The sequence below is a fragment of the Nothobranchius furzeri genome, chromosome 13, assembly GCF_043380555.1.
Source record: "Nothobranchius furzeri strain GRZ-AD chromosome 13, NfurGRZ-RIMD1, whole genome shotgun sequence".
NCBI classification, from domain to species: Eukaryota; Metazoa; Chordata; class Actinopteri; order Cyprinodontiformes; family Nothobranchiidae; genus Nothobranchius; species Nothobranchius furzeri.
In genome coordinates, this window is record NC_091753.1 from 49,383,551 (window position 1) to 49,405,637 (window position 22,087).

Below are 22,087 nucleotides of genomic sequence, written 5' to 3' on the forward strand. Positions count from 1 at the left end.
CCCAATCAACTAAAACTCATAATTGCAAATAGAAAACACCTGCAAAGGTGACCCTTTAAATGGGCTCAGTCTAGTTGAATTACTGAAATAAATGGACTTTTGCACCGTATTCTAATTTTTTCTGTTTCATTCATGTATAATTGGGGTTTTTATTAGCATTTCTACTACTCATAATCTAGTAAAAGCATATGTTATATATCAATAAAAATCCTTATAAATGACACTAGAACAGGCACAAATCTGATGGAGGACTTAAATTTACAAACTTGGGTCAGACCCAGACAAGGAAGTGCTGAAGCTGGGTTTAGACACAGTTGGGAATTAATGACTGAATTAATGATCTGACGTCATTCCTTACATGGGAAGTCCCACTCTTACATCAAGAAGGGTATAGCTGCAGACCTGCAGATTCACACCTGCAGCAGCGAATCTGCGGGTCTCCAAGTCTGCGACCTGATCACATCTTCCTTATTCCTCACTGGCCCTGCATTTTAACATTCGACTCTTTAGCGCCGATCGGCCGACGACTGCTTCGACACACGTTGCAGCTGAATTATAGTATCGCACGTAAAGCATAGACAGTCACTCGTCGTCGTCTTCCTACGCTTATCCGGGTCAGTGTCGCGGGGGCAGCATCCCAACTAGGGAGCTCCAGACCGTCCTCTCCCCGACCACCTCCACCAGCTCCTCCGGCAGGACCCCAAGGCGTTCCCAGACCAGATTGGAGATGTAACCTCTCCAACGTGTCCTGGGTCGACACGGGGGCCTCCTGCCAGCAGGACATGCCTGAAAAACCTCCCCAGGGTGGCGTCCAGGAGGCATCCTGACCAGATGCCTAAACCACCTCAACTGACTCCTTTCGATCCGGAGGAGCAGCAGTTCTACTCAGAGTCCCTCCCGAATGTCCGAGCTCCTCACCCTATCTCTAAGGCTGAGCCCGGCCACCCTACAGAGGAAACTCATTTCGGCCGCTTGTATCCGCGATCTCGTTCTTTCGGTCATTTCCCAAAGCTCATGACCATAGTTGAGGATTGGGACGTAGATCGACCGGTAAATCGAGAGCCTGGCTTTCTGGCTCAGCTCCCTCTTCACAACGACAGAACGGCTCAGGCGTCTGCCAGGCGTTCCCAACAGACCCTCACTATGCGTTTGGGTCTGCCAGGTCTACGCAGCATCTTCCCCTGCCATCTGATCCAACTCACCACCAGGTGGTGATCAGTTGACAGCTCCGTTCCTCTCTTCGCCCTGGTGTCCAAAACATACGGCCGCAGGTCAGATGATACGACTACAAAGTCTATCATCGACCAGCGACCTAGGCTGCCCTGGTACCAAGTGTACCGATGGGCATCCTTATGTTCGAACATGGTGTTTGTTATGGCCAAACTGCGGCTTGCACAGAAGTCCAATAATGAAACACCACTCGAGTTCAGATCAGGTGGGCCGTTCCTCCCAATCACACCCCTCCAGGTAAAGCTGTCATTGCCCACGTGAGCATTGAAGTCCCCCAGCAGGACAATGGAGTCTCCTAATGGAGCACTATCTAGCACTCGTCCCAGGGACTCCAAAAAGGGTAGGTACTCTGAACTGATATTTGGCCCATAAGAGCAAACAACAGTCAGGACCCATTCCCCAACCCGAAGGCGCAGGGAAGCAACCCTCTCGTCCCCCGGAGTAAACCCCAACACACAGGCAGAGAGTCTTGGGGTTAGCAAAAAGCCAACCCCAGCCCTCCGCCTCTCACCCGGAGCAACTCCAGCAAAGGAGAGTGTCCAACCCCTCTCAAGGACTTGGGTTCCAGAGCCAATGCTATGTGTTGAGGTGAGTCCGACTATATCTAGCCGGTACCGCTGAACCTCTGCCACAAGCTCCTGCTCCTTCCCCGCCAGCGAGGTGATGTTACATGTCCCAAAAACCAGTTTCCTTGTCTGGGAATCGGACCGCCAAGGCTCCCGCCTTGGTCTGCCACCAGATCCACATTGTACCGGACACTTCATATTCCTCCTGCTGGTGGTGGGTCCACAGTTGGATGAGCCCATGTATCTGGTTTGGGCTGTGCCCGGCCGGGCCCCATGAGCGAAAGCCCGGCCACGAGGTGCTCGCCTACATGCCTCAACCACAGGCCTGCCTCCAGGGTGGGACCCCGGCAACCCTCCGGGCCGGGTACTCCGACTCTTCGATTGTACATCCATGAAAGACCGTCTGAACCGTTCTTTGTCTCACCCTTCACCTAAGACCAATTTGTCATGGGAGACCCTACCAGGGGCACAAAGTGCCCCAGACAACATAGCTCATAGGATCATTAGGGCACTCAAACTCTTCCACCACGATAAGGTGACGGTTCACGGAGGAGATAGACAGTCACTCGTCTCAGAAAAATATAGTAAACTGACAGAATTGTTTAGAAATTATAAGAAAGTTTTAGGAGTAGTACTGTTGCTTTAAGACACGTTGTTTGACTGTTTAAGTAGTGAGAACACGGAGCATTTCCCCAGCTGGTCTGACTACTTTCATAAACTACTGCTAAAAGCAAAACAGAATTCCGTCTGATGATGTTACAGCTGCACAAATGTTACTAGATTAGGAGTTTAGTTTACCTTGACTTTATAAATGTTCAGGTGCGCAGATCAATAAAACAAGCGCTGCATGCGAGCAGCAGCAGTGAAATCAGAGACAGTCTCTTAAAAATGTCCATGTGATGGACTCCGTAGTTATCAGAACGTTTTTTTACAAGTTAAAACAAGGGGCCAACGTGTTTCCCCAAACGCTGCATCAGTCCAAGCAAGACACTTATCTTCTATTTTAGTAGCAGAGCAAGGCTGCTTTGTTGTGTGTGTCGGTGAAATCGGCAAACCCAGAAATCGTGCAAAGACAACGATCCCGTCTTTTTGAATTTCAAGCTTTAATTAATTGCGTGATTTTTTTTACGTGTCATTTTTTTCTAATTAATTAATCATAATTAACGCGTTAAAGTCCCACCCATAGTTTATAAGTTTCTGAGACTTTATAACACGGACAAATTTGTCCTTCATTCTCATCCACCTCTTCATGCAGTCACCACATCTAAACCCACATTTTCCGTTGTTTCCGTCCACGTTTGCTCCATATGCTGTAATCCTTCACTCACGGGTGAATAAATGTTCATATTTTCAGGCTTTTTCTGTGATGTGTTCTGTTCTAGGTCTGCTGCTAAATATCAGTTTACATTAACTGAGCTACAGCGGTGCTGGTGACGAATATACAGGAAGCGGTGTCCTAACCAATCACAAGCTTGTGGTCTCCTTCACAGAGTTCGATGGATGTTTAAAGTTTTGGGCATGTCTCCCTCTGTGAGCCTGTCGGAGAGCCCTAGCGCCGATGCATAATGGCGTTGCGTGTCTCCGCACTGATGCAGACGAAATTATAAATCAGGCTTTAGCGTTCAAACATGCTGTTATTTGTCTGGAGTCATTACACGCCCGTAACAACAGAGGGCGCCAGGTTGTATGTTCTCAACAGGAGAAAAAAATGGACACGAGAGGTCTGGAAAGTGGGGCTACTAAGGCAGAGTTATGTGAATTTGATGGTGTTCATTTAAGCAGAGGTGTCAAATGTTGCATGCATTGATGCCTTGGATGGCAGCAAGGATGATGTTCAATGGGAGGAGACGGCAGGTGTAGCGATCTGATGATACACCAGGACCGCAGCAGCATGAGAGTGAGTACAGCAAGGTAGAGGACGTCTGTGAATAAAGGCCTCATTTGACTTTTGATTTCACATGATAATTTGCATTATTTTTGCTCAGTGTTTGTTCTCAAGGTTTCAATAAAAATAGTTTATTTTAAAAGTGATTTTATTGTCTTTTCCTGAAGATTAGTCTTGGAAAGGGTCTAATAATCAGGGTCGTCCTATATTTGGGTCAGTACGGTACTTCATCGCATCGTTCAGCAAAATGACAAGCACAGCAGACTCCCTTTCGTCACTGGCAACACGTGAAGAGGTAAATGTGAAAAACAACAACATTTAAGAATGGCAAAAGTTTTGTAACCATTTGTTACAAATCTGCAAATACGTTTTGTCCTCACGGGCCCCCGTAGAAGTAAACATTGCGTCTAATATGGCGTCGCCCAGAGACTTACCCCTTCTGCACACTGGAAGCATCAGTGGCGCGGAACAGCAGCGGAAATCACAACAATCACTGCACTCCCGTGCAAACCGAGAGTCTCAGCCACAAAGTGGTTTCTCCGCTATGTTCCTCGCCAGACTTGCAAAATAACAAAATCCCTCGAGTTTATGCTTTCCGCCATTAAATTAAACAGAAGGAAATCACGTTTGATATCGCAGTTTGATGTCTCATGAAGTTGTTCCTGAATAAAGCCATGAAAAACACACCGCTGCACTTATGGAACGATGTAGAGAGTAAATAAGCCTTTAAGTCACTTGTATTGACATAATCTACATAGATATGAAATCGTATCACTGCAATAGACTCATTTAGAAAATTACTGGGGATTTTACACTGAAACTGTGTATGATTTCCTGTCTAGCCCTAAGTTAGCTGTGGAAATTGTCATGTCCCAGAAGCGCCTTCGGGCAAAAATAAAAACCAGTGTTGGTACCAGATCGACTCGGGGTCCTGTGCCTGCTGATGATGTCACATTACGGCCAATCCACTCGGCTTTCACTCATACGTTTTGGAAAGACATCAGCAGTTTTGTTAATGAATTCTTGTTTGTTGACACCTAAATGTTTTCTTTATCATTGCAATTTCTTAATAAAACACCATATTATATTTGTTTAGTAAAGAATGTGAAACTACATAAAACCAACATCAGACTGCCAAAAACCACAACAGTTCTTATATGTGAAGTAGGGCTGGGCAATATGGCCTAAAATCAATATCACAGTATATTAAGGGTTTCACCTGAACGATAAATGGACGGTAACTACAAGTATGTGCAGAGACAAAAGTTGTCCACATGATGGGGCTGTCACATGTATTACGTTGAGTCACATTTTTATGTGACTCAAGGTGGTGCAGCTTCTTAAAGGGACATGAATGTTGCCAACCTACACACATCTTTTCATTTTTTTCTTATCAGATTTATTGGCACGGGAAAAATTATCAAGATAAGAGTCAGACATTTCGATAACGATACATTTTTGATATATACCGTAAATTTGTTCAGACCCATCAAAATCTTCATTGTCAACGTGCTAACATAACTTTTTCAAACGTGGTATCATAACTTCTGTAAGTCTTACGTTCAGCCAATCATCTACTGTGACGTATTTGGCAGACGCAGGACCCCGAGCTGATCTGGCTGCCCGAGCAGATCTGGTACCAACACTGGTCCTATCTTTAGTTGGTTTGGATCACCCCATAGACTAATGGATTCTCTTTGAAGCAGTGCCGTTCCGTGCCACTAAAGCTGGGCGGACACTGTGCGACTTTTTCACTCGTAGCACTCAGCTTCAGCTCAAACTGTACGACTTCCTCGCAGGGCACATCTCACGAGTCATGTGCTCACACTGTACGTCTAGTAGCAACACGTCGGACCTAAAAATATGATAAAAATAGCAGTTTTTACACAACACGTCAGACTTTTTTGTCTTGCCTGTTGTCCTTCGGGAGTGCTGCAGGGGGACACACAGGGATTTATGGGGGTTGGATGAGGAAAACAAAATAAAGAAAGTAAATCTGTGTTTTGTGATCAGTTTAATTTGACATGAACACGACAAACACGCTTTCTTGACAATCTTTGGTGAGTAAAAAAAACGTGTAGAAATAAAAACGAACAACGTGTGTTATTAGGGAAATAGCGGGCGAGCGGCGTTGATGCATGATTGCGCATGCGCCGTGAGCGGTTCTGATACTTTTTGGGTCGCAGCTGCTCGCAGCGCCGCTTCAACAGTGCGATACCCTCACGAGGGACGAGCAAAATATCAAACACGCCAGAAGTCCGTGCGAGCTCACGATTGCTGATCGGTAGCCGGTCACGTGGTGTTAATCGTTTCTCGTAACCCCCTGTACACTACACGACGCTCAGCGCAAAACTCGCCCCGATCTTGTGGATTCTCGCACGAGTGGAAAATCGGCTCAAAAAAGTGAAAAAGTGTACGCCCGGCTTAATGCTTCCAGTGTGCAGTAATCTTTAGACCCGCTCCCATGTATTTTAGACCCGGTTTTTTGGGGATATACGCTATGAAGCCGCCAATATTTTTCGACAACTGGGCATAATTTATTTCATTTTCAACAACATTTCAATGGATTTTTCCAGAGCATAATAGTAAAACTACACATTGTAACTTTAACTTGAATTTTTAAAAAGACTGCTTGTTTAACAAGCTGAATGCATTAGCTGGGCTGAACCTGCTCGCGTCATCCCGAGCTGCTGATACTTGTCAAAAACTACAAAGAAAAAAGCTCTTAAGCAAAACATAATGTGGTGGTGTAGATTCGATGTGGGTGAAAGGCAGCGGCGGCGGCAATCTGAGCTCCCATCAGTGACTGACACAGGCGTTGTGGCGCCAATAGAGGCAAGAAATGTTTGCAGTGGCACAATGACTGACACCTACAGGCTCAGAGGTGGGGAGAGGGCTTGTTAAAGTTTCTAGCTCAACACTGGATGTTAGTGATTTGACAAATTGATGGGCATTTGGAGGAGGTACAAGATCTAATTCATAACCATAAGCTATTCTGTCATCAAAATTCTGTCAGTACCGCCATTTTCCATTACTTAAAGTGATCCATTCCAGGTAAAGGTCAATAACATTTTTCTAACTTTAATGGGAGTAGTCTAACCTTCGAAACCAGCCACTTTCCAGCCTTACTCATACAATCATACCTCCATTATTAAATAGCCGATTCATATTTTGTTAAACATGACAGATTCAGGGATTTAAACATTTATTACATTTTTCATCCTCCTCTAACTTCTGTTGAAGCTTGATAATCCGAAACACTTTTGCTGTTTACTGCTGTCCAAGGCATCACAAATGCAGGTGGGTGATGTTTCAGTTTGATGTTACTAATCCCATTTAAATGTTTAATTTTAATTTGGAATGACATGTTTAAGCATAATTAGCACAATGGGGAAATTAAGAGTGAGTGAATGTTTGAGCGTGGCTTGTTTAGTTGACTAATTAATTGATTAAGATTGATGGCATGTAGCACTTGGCTTGGTTGAGGTATAATTAAATACTGTGGGATTAAACAGTGACCGAACAAAGGCAAAACACTGCAAGGTTGCACTAAAATATCTTCCTCAGCATCACAGATCAAGTTCTTGGACTTCCTCAGAATTGTATCTTTGCCTGCATTATATTTCTCTGTCTGCTAAAAGACAGACATCTTTCTGCAGTTCTTTTATTTTTGGGACATCGAGTCAAAAGTTTGCATTCTGACGCTACGACCCTTCACTGCTATGTCGCAGGTGTGTGGGGCCTTCCTATCATTGTAATCATAGGGCTTTATTTATGGTGATGAAATTATTGTACAGGTGGACTCTACACATTTGTTGACCCAGGAGAGAACTTGTCACACTTGACTGAACTGTCCAGGTCACCTTGCTGTTTTTATTTTCTCCTTTGCTTATTGGTAGCGTGATTTGTTAAATTTAAAATGACCCGTTGTCATTGGTATAAACAAGTGAACGAGGTCTGCAAAAACAGGAGACGTGCAAGTCAAAGAAACTTGGTTTGAATCAAGATAGTTGGGAATTAGATGCTCAGATGTAACCACGCTGAAGTTTAAATGAATATTAAAATAACTGACTGAGTTATAGTCATTTATGTTTCCTAAGGTAGGTCAGCTGTGGCGAACAGTTTAAATTGGGCCGACTTCAAACGTTAATTGAAGACGGACATAAATGCTTGTGCCCTCATCTGCAAACACATTGTAGCTCAGTGTTTGTAAAATGGATTGATCTGATGGGATGATCACATCCAGTTCAACGGGGACATTTAGGCAAAACTCACCTTTTCATCCTTTTGTGCTGCCATGTGGTTCTCTACTGCCTCTACAAGCACTCCATGATGGACGGCAGAGAAACGGTTTACACACTTTGAAACTCCTGTGACGCATGTCAAAACAAGCTAGTTTGTAGCCTTTATCCAGAGTTCGAATTACAAGGTGGGGTTAAGGGGAGCCCGGCTCCCCCGAAAGGGAGATGGCCTCACCCAAAAGCCCCCAGAGTGCAACTTACAAGGCATTCATTCCTACCAGAGACCACTCCAAATGTTTTGATTAAACAAGTATTCAGCACCTTTAATTTTTGTAAATACCACTCTTTATATGCTCACCTAGGTGTGCTAAATCTCCCACAACCAGGATTGAACTAGTAGAATCCTGTCTAAACTGGAAAAAAAAAATAAATTTAAAAAACCAGTCACCGCTTTTTTCCTTACTTCAATACTCCCATAATTCACTGTTGACATCCACCATAGTGGACCCAAGTGATCAGGTAACAATGTTGCTAAGGATCTATAGCAGTCTGAGCGGAGGATGTGTGGGCGTGGCAAGCTCTGGCTGGTTTTCATAAAGTAACAAAACTCTAAAACGGCTCATTCTGGAAGGTACTGAAATTGACATTAATAGAGCAAACAACTTCATAAGCATGTTTTGTACGCACCATAGAACTATTATAACTAGGGCTGGGAACCTCAGGGTATCTCACGGTACAACACGATACAATACAATTCGCAGTACATGTCTCACGATACGACATTATCACGATACAGCGATACTGCACAATTTTGCCTAATATGCATAACCTTTTAACTTGATTTTGCCCTGAAATTATTAAAATACAGTCAGTAAATATCAACAGCTTTTAAATGTCTAAGAGTCCGAATCAATGTAAAAATAAATTTAAGTGCCTTACAGTTATTCTTATAGCAAAGTCCAATTATACAAAAGTTTAAAGGACTCATTACCTGTTACTACCATGGATATCTACATCATTTCATAGTCTTTTACAGTGGCGGTTTTACCATTTGGCATACGTCAGCGGCCGCCTGGGGCCCGCTTGTGTTGGGGGGGCCCCCCAGCCCTGACTGCCGGTGTCGGTACAGGATCTGCTCGGGGTCCTTCGACTGCCAATGACGTCAAAGTAGTTGATTGGCTGAACATGAAGCTTACGGAAGTTACGTTATCACGTTATGATTTTGATTGGTCAGAACAAATTTGCAGTCGTAGTCTTAGCGGTTGTAGTCCTGTAGTCCAAAAATCGGACCCCGAGCCGATCTGGCACCCGAGCAGATCCTGTACCGACACCGGCACCCCTCTGTTAATGCCACAATATTCTTATTACCAACCTGTCGCCGCCGACGGGATTGGACATGCGCAATTCTCATTACCGTAATTCATGAACCAAGATATCTGTAAAATTTCAAGAGTGCTGAAAAGATTAAAAATGGGGCTTTTCGTGCATATACAATAAATTACGGTAGCCACCGGGATTCCCTGACTAGAGCGCAACGAATCACAACACAGATTCATCCAAAATGCTCCGTTATATAACTTTTGAATGGCTGATCAAATTCAAAAAATTCTAACGGTTCTTGAAAGTTCATAAGAGCAGCTTTCCAACAATCTATAGCATGAAGCATTCAGAGTTATGGAAATTCTGCTGTACAGCCCGATTGAAACGGAGCACAGCGGAGCACAGAGGAGAGCAGTGTCGCGGTGAAAGCGGATGACGGAACGGGGAAGCTAATTAGCATAAAAAGCCGGCATGAAATTGTGGAAATGCCTCAAAGAAAATCAACACAATATATTAGGTGTCCCAGAAGGCTTATATCTGTAGACAGTGACCACGAAGAAGGACAGAGCTCCAGTGAACCAGGGTATGAATGTTTGTTCAGTCTTTATTTTTTTATTTGAACAACCCTCAACTATTTGCTAATTGTAAGATTCAGCTTCATTCCAGCATTATTTATCTTTTTACAATAAATAATTATTTTTGCTAAAACAAAAGTTTTTGGTATAGCAGTGCATGGTGTGCAAGAGAAGCACCCCATGGCAGTGTGAGAAGTGCAGGACTCTGCCTGCAGCTGGAGAGAAACTGCTTCAAGGCCTACCACATCAAATAAAAACGTCTGAAAGTTTAGAAAAATAAAGTCTTAAAAACTGCAAAAAAAAAAAATACCAAGGTTCACACTTTTGTAAGAATAGATGCATTACAGTTCAAATTTTAAATTGTTCATTCCAAATTGTTTGCCCAGTAATTTTGAAGTTCCTGTTCATTAATAAATGTAAAAAAAATATAATCCGTTTTTTGCCATTTTCACTTTTAAGCTAATTTTTAAAGGCTATAATAGAAAGAAATTCTAAATACAAACCATACACTGAAAGCTGAGGTTGTTCTGAAAAAAGGAGAAGAGTTACACACACTTCTGATACAGTGTTTTTGGGCTGATATCAATATCGGAACGGGACATCCCTACATGCAAACAATGCAAACCCCAAAAGCAAGCACTTCTCTAAATGAGTCAATCGCTAATGCAACAGCTTTTTTAAGTAAACAGGGATCAAAAGTTCACATCATGTCAGCAAAGTCAGATATTTCCAGTAATAAGATTTATTTATTGACTCGTTTGTTTTCATGAAAGTCTGGGAAAGTTCTCTGATCAGTGTATTTTTTATTTATCTGCTTTGTGTGATGTTGACTAAAAAAAAATCTAAGGTCAGGACACAAATCAAACCAAAATCACTTTTACACACACTCAAATCAATTTTTGTTTTTAGTTCTTCAGACCAAACTCTACCAAAAATTGGTCTTCGTTGATGGCTCGCTCCCCTGTGCTTTGGTTTTGGAGGCAGTCACAAACTGTTGTTAATAGGCAGTCTTTTTTTAAAAGAACAGTTTTAATATAACTGCCACTGCTATTAATTAAAAGTTGGAACACAAGAAAGAACAAATTTTCAAAAAATGTCTCCCAAAACTAACAAAATCTCCAAGAAAAAAAAAAGAGTCAGATTTCTTATTCAGGTATTTAAGTACCAGTAGGGGATTGATTAACTAATCTGCAAAAAGCAAAAGCGTTTCGATTCCCATCTCAAAGCTACAGTTAGTGCAACATGACGAGGTGGCTGGAATGGTTCTGGGAGTGTGACACAATTCCTTCTTTACACCTGAATCCATCAGTGAATGAGGCATTTTTAAACCTGCACGCAGTCCAAAACAAAGTGCCAAGATTTCCTTTTTGTGAAAAGTTATGTGATCTGGATAACCACTGAAAAGTTGCCAAGGTGACTGTGGCTCTGCGTTCTGTACACAAAGAGCGCTGTTCTTTTATTTTGATGCAGGGAAGCACAATGATAAATTAGGCATTTCAATAAGAGGACACACCAAATCAAGGTGTTTGGGGTCTTTTTCAGTACTGTAGGCCTTAAGATGTGGGGGGAAATGCCAAGACATGTTCCACAAAACAGACGAGCCGTTTGTTTCAAACGCTGATGAAGGACGAGCACCTGAAGCCTGTGATAACCACAACACAATTATCTCCAACTGCTGCCGTATGACCCAGAGAAATCTGCATTAATTAAGGCTCACACAGCCAGCCTGTTAATCTGGCACCAAAGTGTCAGAGAGATGAGGCTCGTTTGTGAGGTGATTAACTTCAAAACCCAAAGATGCTGCGAACAGCACTGTGGGCTCTAATGTTGGTGATGTTGTTGTCTGATGTTTATTTCTCAGATTTTTAATCAGAGATTGATTTATGAGCGAGGGAGTCAGCTGCTTGTGGACGTTTAAGGTGCAGTCAATAGGAAAAGTCCTTAGGTAGCGAGTAAAGCTTTGTTTTTCCTATTTCTAGAAACAAAAATCATGTTTTACACAGGAATCCTGCAATTATCTGCAGAATGTGAGCTAGAAGCACCATCCTCTGATGTCCCTTGAACCAAAACTCAAGGTGACTCCTTTCTGCAGAAGTTTTCTTTTTGCAAATTGAAATTGATGTTCCGCTTCATAGCTGCCACCCACGTACAATAACCAAAGCCAACATGCCCCAATCTCCTCTTATCTGTTATTATGCCACGCCTGCATGTAATCTTTCTATCATATTTAGGATTGTCAGTGTATAATTAATTTGAATTTAAAGCAACCTTTTGGTTTTAATTACTTCACTATTTGAAATGATCTTGTTTTTGTATTTATTCATCCGTTTTCTGTCTGATCTGATGACGTTTGGATGTTTTTGCACTTGTGTGTTTGTGTGTGTTGCTGCTGTCAGCTCATGAAAGGGTCCTATTTTTGTGGGGAAAATGTTAGTCTCAAAAAAAACTGTTCAAAGCCTTAAAAGTCAGTCACATGGAGCACGAGGGAGGTGGTGAGTTGCTGCAGGAACACCTTAATAATTTATCCCACTGAGTCTATTTTCTCTTATTAAATTAATTAGTTATGTAATTAAAAGTTACATGTTTTAATTAAATTGCTATTGAATTCTAACACGGGGCCTCCACCTGAAGAGAAAGGCATCATGGGAGGAAGTTCATCAGCTTGACTGAGCTTGAACTTAAATTCAGTCCCATTTGGGAAGACGTGGATAAATGAAAAATTATCTGTTCCATGCTCTGTAACCATTCTCTCTTTATGACAGGAAGGAGAGATATCAACATGCTGCATTGTGTAATAAAAAGACAAAGACTTATAATGAATGTTTGAAATAAAACTTTTCATGATGTTTTGACATTCAAAGATCTTCTTAGTTTAGAAAGGTTGCAAATCGCGGCCCAGCTGAACTGGAGAAAACACATTTAAAGTCAACTGAATCCAGATCCGGACAAATCAAGCTACAATCGTCCATTTACTGTTTATAGTAAATTGCTTTTGCAATGAATTTTGTTCAGGAGAGCCTCGAACCCAGCCTTTTCACTGGATGTGTAAGCAGCATTTTATCCAAGTGCTCGGTGGCAAGTCCATTCCCATTTCAGAAGTGAAACGGCAAAGAAGGCGATTCACAGCTGGTTCCATGAGGTTGTGGCAGTGTGAGCATCCTGTCATAGTGTCCCGATTGATCATGTGCCCTGCAAGCCCCCACAATGCCGCTCAGAAAATGGTCCCAACCCGGAAGTAAGAAAAATTGCAGTTTCACCCTCATCCGCTGGGGGCTGGTGCCAGAAGCGAGCAAATCCTCATTGACTCCCATGTTGAAAATGCCGATTTCACAGCAGAAATAAACATGTTTACAGCCTAGTGCCAAAACATGTTTTTTGTCTAAATTATCTAGTTTATACTCATGACAACTCTGAGGGGGGTGAATTTTTTTCTCACTCTTCTGTTTAAGTGTATTGAAAGCCTAAAATTCTGTATAATTAATGAGCATCCGACACACGTGACCGCCGCCTCAGACCCACGTGACCACAGAGCTAGCTCCGTGGAAAGGCCTCAGTACAGCCTCGGCCCCTCCTGGAAGCTGTTTCGGGATTTTGAGTCTCTGTGCTTGTGAATTCTGTTTTGGATATTATTGGTGCAATTGTTGGACAAAATGACTTGCAGTGGTATTAATTGCACTAATAGAGCGTCCAAGGAGTCTCCACTTCATTTTTTTCGGTAAGTTAAAATCTATATTCGTATTTTATGTCACTGCTGCCTTTAAACTAGCTGAGTTTACCGAAGTAGCTAGCTAACCATCAGTTTAACATGTAGCATTTACTGTTTAACCATGAAATTTAAATGTAAAATACGGTAAAATAATTAATAGGGCATATTTAGATGGGTAATATGGTAAAAGATCAAAATGGGTTGAAATATGACGGAGCGCTAAGAGGGAGACTTCTGTGTCCATTCTTCCACCCGGTAATCCCCAGCGGTCAGGCCGGGCAGCCTGACCGATCCGGCGCCTACTTGCTGCGCCTAGCTGCTGCGCGGTCTGACCGCTCGTGGAGTTTTTCATGTCTGACTTTAACCGCATCTAATACTGTATTATGGCGTGAGCGCAACAGCGACAACTTAATATCGATGTGTAAGCAGCCTGAGTGGTAGGGTGTTTTCATCTGAACCCTTAAAATCTCCAGCAGGCTTGGAGTGACACCTGTGTCCATTCTTCCATCCGGTAATCCCCACCGGTCAGGCTGCCTGGCCTGACCGGTGCGGCGGCTAGTTTCTGCGTGGGCTGACCGCTCGTGGAGCTCTCAGAGACAGATCTGACCGGAGAAATACTGCAGCTCGGTGAGAAGTCTATAGGGCATACAGCGTTTCCCTTAAATCCCACCGCCACGCCGACAAGATCCCAAGTTTCTTTGTTTTTGTTGGCGCTGTTTACCGAAGAAGCAGCGGGAACTAATATGTTGTCGCTTGTGATCACAGCCGGCAGGTAGCAAGTATGTACAGTCTATGATTTTACCGCTCCCTCCTGCAGTCTTCCCCTATTAAAATTTAAAATGTGTAACTTCATGTATTGGGATGAATGACTGATATTCATGTTAAACTCAAACGTTAGGCATTTAGGGGGAAAAAACAAAATAATAAACATTATACAGATGTCAAATAAATCAAACTGTAATTAAACAATATATTTTCAAAGTCTCGATTCTGGATAAAATCCAACAACATATGCTTTATAAATAAACACTACACATGGCTTTTACACACACACACACACACACACACACACACACACACACACACACACACACGTTACATTGTGATTTCTTAGTAAATATTCTATTTGGCGAGAGATAAATTTTATTGTATTTATCCTAGTGAATCTATAATTAAACGGGTAAACTAGCAGTAGTACATCCAACATCAAAGAAAGTAAAATGTTATTATCAGGAGAGGGAGAATGATTAAGTGGTTAGCAGCAGTGTGCTAGATGATGGCCCCCTCCATGAGGCCACCACAGCTCAGCAGAACATCATTGTAGCTTCTTCTGGGGAGAAAAACACTTAGAGAAAAAATAAAGTTAACAGCTGAAATAGCAGGAAATAATACAGTTAAAGAGCAGATTGTAGAAGAAAGAAACCCCTGGGTTAAACTGGTGTGTCTACTGCATAATGCTGAACTCTAACATGTGTCCTCAGGGAAGGACCTGATTGGTGTCCAGAACCTGCTGAAGAAGCACGAGGCTCTGCAGGCTGAGATCACAGGTCATGAACCTCGCATCAAGGCTGTCACCCAGAAAGGAGAGACCATAATGGAGGAAGGTAGAGCAGGTCTGGTCCTGACATGTTTCTGAGGTGTCTGCAGGTTCTGGCTCACTTTGTTTGGGTCCAGGTCACTTCGCTGGTTCAGAACCCTCGGCCCGTCAGAACATTCTTATCCACCACGTTCTAACACCAGACCTGTTAACCCGACAGCAACAAGTGGCTCCAACTGACGATGAGACCGGGAAGGAGCTGGTTCTGGCTCTGTACGACTACCAGGAGAAGAGTCCTCGAGAGGTCACCATGAAGAAGGGCGACATCCTCACGCTGCTCAACAGCACCAACAAGGTTCGTGTGCCCTTCACAGCCGAGGAACGACCTCCAGCTCAGAGCGAACATCTCCACACCTGCTTTGTGTTTGTGTGACTTTAGGTTGTTTTACTTGAACTCGCGTCTTTAGCTGAATGAGGATGGAGAGACGGGTCGGACCTGGAGCAGGTCGAGGTCTTGCAGAAGAAGTTTGACGACTTCCAGAAGGTCGGACTTTTCCTCCTCTCCGTCTTCCAGCAGCAGCTGTCAGATCAGCTCAGGTGATAATCAGCAGGTGCTTTTGTCCTGCAGGACCTGAAGGCCAACGAGTCCCGCCTGAGGGACATCAACAAGGTGGCATCTGAACTGGAGTCAGAAGGTCTGATGGCTGAGGAGGCTCCTATGGTTCAGGCTCAGGTGAGCGTCACCTGTCTGCAGCAGCTGGTCCCTCTCACTTCCTGGTTTGTTAACTCTGCTCGTCTCTGTTTGTAGCAACAAGAACATCTGGGTTCTGCTCCTGGAAAGGTGCGTGTTGTCCTCCGCCTCCACCAGAACCAGACGTGGTGTTTTTGTTACCACTCATTTGTTTGTTTACAGGATGAAGCCGACTCTAACCCCGGCTTTCCACAGGAGCCGTCAGCAGCACGTTACTGCAGCAGCACGTCATAGCTGCTGATAGGAACCGCTGTGGTCAACAGAACCTTTTCCACTGGAGCCGTCAGCAGTGCGAGTCGGCCGCGTCTCAGGAGCAGCATGTCGCGGCCTTTACGCGCCGGTTCTATTTTCTACGCGCGACGCCTCTGAAACGGGTCAAGTTCGACATTTTTGGGGAAGGAAAGACAGGAAATCGGACGCGGAAATTGAGAGAAGCTACCGAGATTTTCAGAATAAAGAATGTACTGCCTTCCGGTTGCTTTAATTTTAAAAACAGTTACTAACTGTGCGGCCCCGTGAGAAGTTATCACCTAGCTAGCGGTCTCCTTTGTTTTTCAGGTCCGTATTGGCGATTATAAAATGGACAGAACATAAAACACAAACCATGTTGTAGTTTTCTCCTGCTTGTTGTTGTGTTTACTGACGAAGTCACTCGTGTGACTTCGTGCTCGGTCGGTGACAGCTGCTCCCCTGCTGCTTCGCGTCTCGTGGGAAGGGCCAAGCAGCAGCTTACGCGAGCAAGACGTGCTGCTGCAGTAACGTGCTGCTGACGGCTCCCGTGGAAACCCGGGGTAAGACGGCGTCACCCTAGAAGGTGAGTTCATTCAGCTGATCAGAAGTCACCTCTGATGGCAGCAGTCACGGCCGACCGTGCTGACATCACACAGGAATTCAGGTGACCCGGCAGGCACCAGGTGCTGGTGAAAGTGGGGACATGTCAGCTGGTTGCCATGGCTACAGTTATCTTTATGCATCTGTATGACTGCTGACTGGTGTGTGTTTCCTGTGACCTTTGACCTCAGACCGTACGGTTGGGCGTTCAGACGACGGCTAACTTTAATTCCATCAAGGTAAGAGGAAGCTCTTCCCTTCCTGTCTGAGCGATCCGTCTCCAGGTTTCCTTGTCCGGCGTCCAGCCCGCTGGCGTCCACCTTCATCTCACTGGGTTTGGTTTCTCTCCAGGAGCTGAACAACTGCTGGCGCTCGCTGCAACAGCTGGCTGAAGACCGGAGCAACATGCTGGGCAGCGCCCATGAGGTGCAGCGCTTCCACAGGTACCCCGCACACTTATGCGCCGCTTACGGGTCAGTAGAGTTTGGACCCACACTCAGACGGAGTTCTGATGTCTTCTCAGAGACGCTGATGAGACCAAAGAGTGGATCGAGGAGAAGAACCAGGCCCTGAACACAGACAACTACGGCCACGACCTGGCCAGCGTTCAGGCTCTGCAGCGTGAACATGAAGGCTTTGAGCATGACCTGGCAGCTCTGGGTGATAAGGTCCGCTTCCTGATCGGTACCAGGACCCGGGTTGTCTCTGGAGACACGTTCTTCATGGTTCTGGTGACTCCACCCCAGCCGTTCCTGATCAGCAATCAGCGGGGTGCTTTCCTATTTAAGGTGGATGGAGGACACAAGTTGACGCCAGAAGATTGCCTCAATTTTGGTAGTAACCAGCCACTCGTGTTACCTCTAGTGTTCCTAGGATTAATGTTATTTCGTAGTGTTTTTGCTCTTATATTGGATTTACCATTCTTCAGGATTCCTGTCGACCTCATTGGATACTGACCTCTACTCCAGGATTTGGATATTCAACACACGGACCTTATCACCAGCCTCCATAACCCACCTCTCATCTCACCCGTTGCCCCATCCACCAGGACGCCCCGCTTCTCTCCACCTCTGCTCCCTCTCCTGCGCTTCCTCTCTACCTCTCTCTCCTCCAGCCAACACATACACCCACCACAGTAAGTCTGCTGAACACCTCTGCCTGCCTACAATGGATTTTGAAACCAGAACCTAAGCTCACCTGTGTTCTCCCTCCTCCAGACGCTGAGCTGTTGTTGCAGTTCCAACCACAGACTTATCTGTGCACCTTAAGTTCCTCCTTATAAAGAAATCATTTTTTCCATCAGTTTTTGGTCGGTGTTGTATTCTGCATGTCTTGGGTTAAGTACCTTCCTCCAAACATGACACTCCTCCTCAAAGAGCAAATCTGTTCAGCACATTCTGACAGACAGACCACCATTCTTCTGTCATGATGCTGTACAGGACATTTTTAGAGTTTTTCTTTTTAAAGATAAATAGGATTACATTTAAATAGCAATACTTTCACATTATCATTTTCCCACACTTCTGTATAACTGTATTTTGTTGTTTTTCAATAAAGAATGACAAATTATTTAAGTTTGGATTTGTTGCACACAAATATATATCTGTAAAAAATATCTACAAAGCTAATGTTTACATAAGTATGATTGGGTTTTGCAATACGCCACTATTTTAGTAAGATTTTCAAACCAAGTAAAGTTAGTAAAGAACAAATTTCTATTGTCTGCTAAGAAACTGTTGGGATTTAAAATGGGCCTGTTGTACAAATAACTTGTAAATGATTATTCCTCACTTTTGTCTTAACCAAAGAAATTCCAGTAATTGAGCAAAAACATTTATTTTTAACACTACATTTTATAAAACAGGGCGCAAAGTGTCGGCACATGTATGTATGTATGTCGATGGTCCGCCCCAACCGAACCAGGAGACACAGACGTCAGGGAGGCCAAGGTTGTCTCTGCAGCTCTCTGGGCACCACGCCTCACTCAGCTGTCTCCAATGATCCAAATGGCTATGGAGAAAAAATAACAGGTTTGTCATAATTGTTTAAAGTACAAAACCATACATGAAGTGGTGAGACAGGTATGTGGAATTTACACTTGCTGCTTTGTGTAGCTGATGTTGGAGACACACAGGCTGCCATGGTGACCTTTTAACAGATCTAAGAAAAAAATGAAAATTAAAAACTCAAGACCTCATGTCATATTTACTAATCAGCTATGGCTGATTTATTGTTTGGATCACAGTGAGTTACACTAATTCTAATATATTTTTATTTCTATTATACATACATACTTTTTAACTGTTATTTTCACATGACTGTTATCAGGCTCTCTTGTTCTGGTTCTCATGATAATTCCGTGTCTTCCAGTAAGTTATCTTGTGCTTACTTCATCTGTAGAATGTCTCTTTACTTTTGGTAAATTGTCCTGAGTCCAGAATAAAGACTAGTTGGCTGTACAAGATACAAACAAGTATTACATTTTGGAAATATATGAAATGTATTTAGGCTGCTAATTTAGCTCGAATACTAATAACTGCCATATTTTCCGGACTATAACTCGCACTTTTTTACATATTCTGGCTGGTCCTGCTACTTATACTCCAGAGCGACTTATATAACAAAACAGGGACGAAATTTTGATTTCAGAAGTGGGGGGGACACAGCAGGCTTGTGCGGATTTGGGGTGGGGGGTGTTATGTAAAGACCCCTTGACACGTCACGTGCCCATCTCAATAATTTTCTCTCTCTCTCTCTCTCTCTCTCTCTCTCTCTCTCTCTCTCTCTCTCTCTCTCTCTCTCTCTCTCTCTCTCTCTCTCTCTCTCTCTCTCTCTCTCTCTCTCTCTCTCTCTCTCTCTCTCTCTCTCTCTCTCTCTCTCTCTCTCTCTCTCTCTCTCTCTCTCTCTCTCTCTCTCTCTCTCTCTCTCTCTCTCTCTCTCTCCATATCAAAGTTAAAAAATGTACAACTCTATTATTTTTATTTATTATCATTATTGAAGTGCAGTTTTCGCTGTTGACAATGGATAGGCCATTGTATTTATTGTTTTGGGTCTTTTTTATTGTTTTTGGTGCAACATTTTCTAACAGGGAGTGAGATTCCTTTTTTATTCAATTTTTGTTTGTTATTTTTATTCATTTAGAAGTTCTGGTTCTGGACATTTCAATGTTAAATGAAGGTTTATTTGTTGCATTTTAAAGGGTGTACTTGCATTATTATGATATATTAACATTATATTAGTGGTTATTTTGGTCTAGATAATGTTGACAATATCGTTTATCATCAACAATTTGTTGGACAAAATATCGTCCAGCAAAATTTGTTACATTCCCAGGCCTAGTCAAAAGTATAAAAATTATTTATACATAAACGGTCCTCCTGAGATCTGGCTGTTTGTTCATTTGCTGTGTTAGAGGACATGCTGAACTAATGTTTTACACATGATCATCACCCTAACATTTGAGTGTATAAAAACATATTAAATATGTTTTTCCCTTAAAAGTGTTTAAACAGTTGTTGCATTTCAACACACAAAAAATAAATGGAAAAAATAAGATAAATCTAATGAAAAGTGTACATCTTTGACATTAAGCTTAAAAAATCTGTTGACGATGATGATACTGTTCATTTTTCAGAGCTTTTTAATGTGAAAATATACATTGCAATAGATAAGTTTACAATAAAGTTAAATGATAAAAGTTTCGAAGTTACACTTCTACTACTACTAGTAATAATAATTATGATGATAATAGTAATAATAAAAAAAATATTATATTAATACGAATAAATTGTGTCTGAGGAGTCAGTTATGTGGAGGAGATGAGTTTGTAAAAGTTAGTTTTGAGTATGTTTGTGAAGGAGGAGGTGCGTCTGAGCTTAATGCAGGTCTGTCACATGTTCCAACTTACGTTTTGACTTTGAAAGAAGTCTCTTATATCCACTTTTCGTTTTCTTGACATGCTGCCTCCTGGCTCTGCCTAACTACCAAAGACTCACAAATGAACACTTATTCAAATGTTATGTAATGGAAGCTGAGATGAGCTCTGATATTACACAGCGTCTAGTTGACGATGTGACTCAGTACCGGTGTTCCCCAGCGGCTCCAAACTAGCAAAACAACGTGAGCACGTTCTGACTGTTTACAACTTGAGTGACAGCAGCAACAGCCAATAATACGTTAGCAAGTATCAGCAGAGCCAATAGATTAGCTTTTGGGCGGGTCTAATAGTAAACCGGTTTCCGTTTCGGTCCTAGTGCTCAACCAAATCCATTTAATGGAGCATAACATTGTTTTTGGACGGAAAAAAGTGCAGGGGACCAAAACTGCCTTTTGAAAAAGTGGGGGGGACATGTCCCACCCGTCCCCCCCCCCAAAATTACGTCCCAGTAACAAAATATGTAGGCTACACCGCGCTGCTGCGGGCCGACTCCGACCCACACAAGAATGAGTTCCCCTGTCCCGCTGGGAGGGTTTCAAACACCGCCAGCATCTGTTAGAGCCTGTGGCGGGGTGCTGAGGGCCGGCTCCAGCCCAGGAATGAGCTCTCCTCGCCGGCCGGGAGGGGTGGAAACACCGCCATCCTCTCCTCTGCTGGCTGTTGTTCATTCTGTTATGGTTACCGGTGCTTGTGTTGCAATGTGAAACGCTTGGTCTCAGATTTTGTAAGAAAGATAATAAAATGTCCCCCCAAAATACGACTTAAATATATGTTCTCTTCTTCATGATACATTTAATGGCTGGTGCGACTCAGGAGTGATAGCGCCGAAAAAAAAACTACTGAAAACTTGCTCAAAGCAAAATGTTTTCATTACGGAAATAAATTATAAACTTACCGATTTAAAACTTTTTTAATACTGGTACTTCTCACGAACAGGCGCAGAAAACCTCCACCTAAACTCCGTGTAAGGTTCAGGTCGATGGGTGTTCCAGTTAGCTCCGGTTGGGTTGAAGCTAGGTGGCTACATCCGTTAGCTCGGCTCCCACCTCCGCTTTAGCTTTGGGTTAGCCAGGGTTAGCTTCAGGTTAGCTCGTAGCTAGTTCGCCTGGGTGTCGTCACTCGAGCCCAGCCTTACAGCCACACCCTCAGCGCCTCCTCTCTTCCCTTTTATGGAATTGTCTGGGCTGGACTGAACCTGTGACACGGTCAAAATGGCGGTGGTGGCCACCTCCCATTATAGACAACAAACGTGTTATTGAAGCCAATGGAATCCGTTTGTCCAGTATATGTACAGTCTATGGTGCCCTGGCTACTTGGCCAAGGGGATGTCCCTTTGGCTGACTGGTTAGTGCGCATGACTCTCACGCAGGAGCCTGGGGATCGAATCCCGCCCGGGCCCTCGTTTCTCCACCTTACCACAGAGCATGATCAATCGGGACAATGTGACAGGACGCTCACACTGCCACAAGGTCACAAAACCTTTTAACTGGAAATCTGGGCATGAGTTT

At 43.4% G+C, this 22,087-nt stretch overlaps 1 protein-coding gene and 2 long non-coding RNA genes across 4 annotated transcripts; 2 read left to right on the top strand and 1 right to left on the bottom strand.

Moving 5' to 3' along the window:
• The first annotated feature begins 13,204 nt into the window (after window positions 1–13,204).
• LOC139062523 (uncharacterized) lies at window positions 13,205–15,418 on the top strand. Its single transcript, XR_011516065.1, has 3 exons — window positions 13,205–13,532; window positions 15,005–15,127; window positions 15,281–15,418. It is a non-coding gene; the product is annotated as an uncharacterized lncRNA (long non-coding RNA).
• An 81-nt stretch (window positions 15,419–15,499) lies between these two features.
• Window positions 15,500–18,216, top strand: LOC107380100 (uncharacterized). 2 transcript variants are annotated; one of them, XR_008563587.2, is made up of 8 exons: window positions 15,500–15,604; window positions 15,689–15,793; window positions 15,869–15,901; window positions 16,834–16,881; window positions 16,994–17,085; window positions 17,166–17,430; window positions 17,571–17,777; window positions 17,860–18,216. XR_008563587.2 is itself a non-coding variant. In XM_054742542.2 (8 exons), exons 2-8 carry the CDS (start codon window positions 15,761–15,763, stop codon window positions 17,922–17,924), a joined length of 789 nt encoding a protein of 262 aa, XP_054598517.1. In that variant the 5' UTR covers window positions 15,500–15,604; window positions 15,689–15,760; the 3' UTR covers window positions 17,925–18,216. The 2 variants fall into 2 exon arrangements, 1 of the variants encoding a protein (XP_054598517.1); XM_054742542.2 differs by having other exon boundaries at window positions 17,166–17,476.
• Window positions 18,217–18,462: 246 nt separating this feature from the next.
• On the bottom strand, window positions 18,463–21,764 carry LOC139062522 (uncharacterized). Its single transcript, XR_011516064.1, has 3 exons — window positions 21,475–21,764; window positions 18,739–18,802; window positions 18,463–18,652 (listed from the first exon to the last, which is right to left on the bottom strand). It is a non-coding gene; the product is annotated as an uncharacterized lncRNA (long non-coding RNA).
• Between the last annotated feature and the right edge of the window lie 323 nt (window positions 21,765–22,087).

Bases quoted from the DNA above. Each gene is read 5' to 3' on its own strand.
- LOC107380100 (XM_054742542.2), top strand. From the start codon at position 15,761: ATGGCTGAGGAGGCTCCTATGGTTCAGGCTCAG. The intron at 16,882-16,993 runs GTAAGAGGAAGC...GTTTCTCTCCAG, and splicing joins CTAACTTTAATTCCATCAAG to GAGCTGAACAACTGCTGGCG. The intron at 17,477-17,570 runs GTAGTAACCAGC...ACCATTCTTCAG, and splicing joins AGAAGATTGCCTCAATTTTG to GATTCCTGTCGACCTCATTG.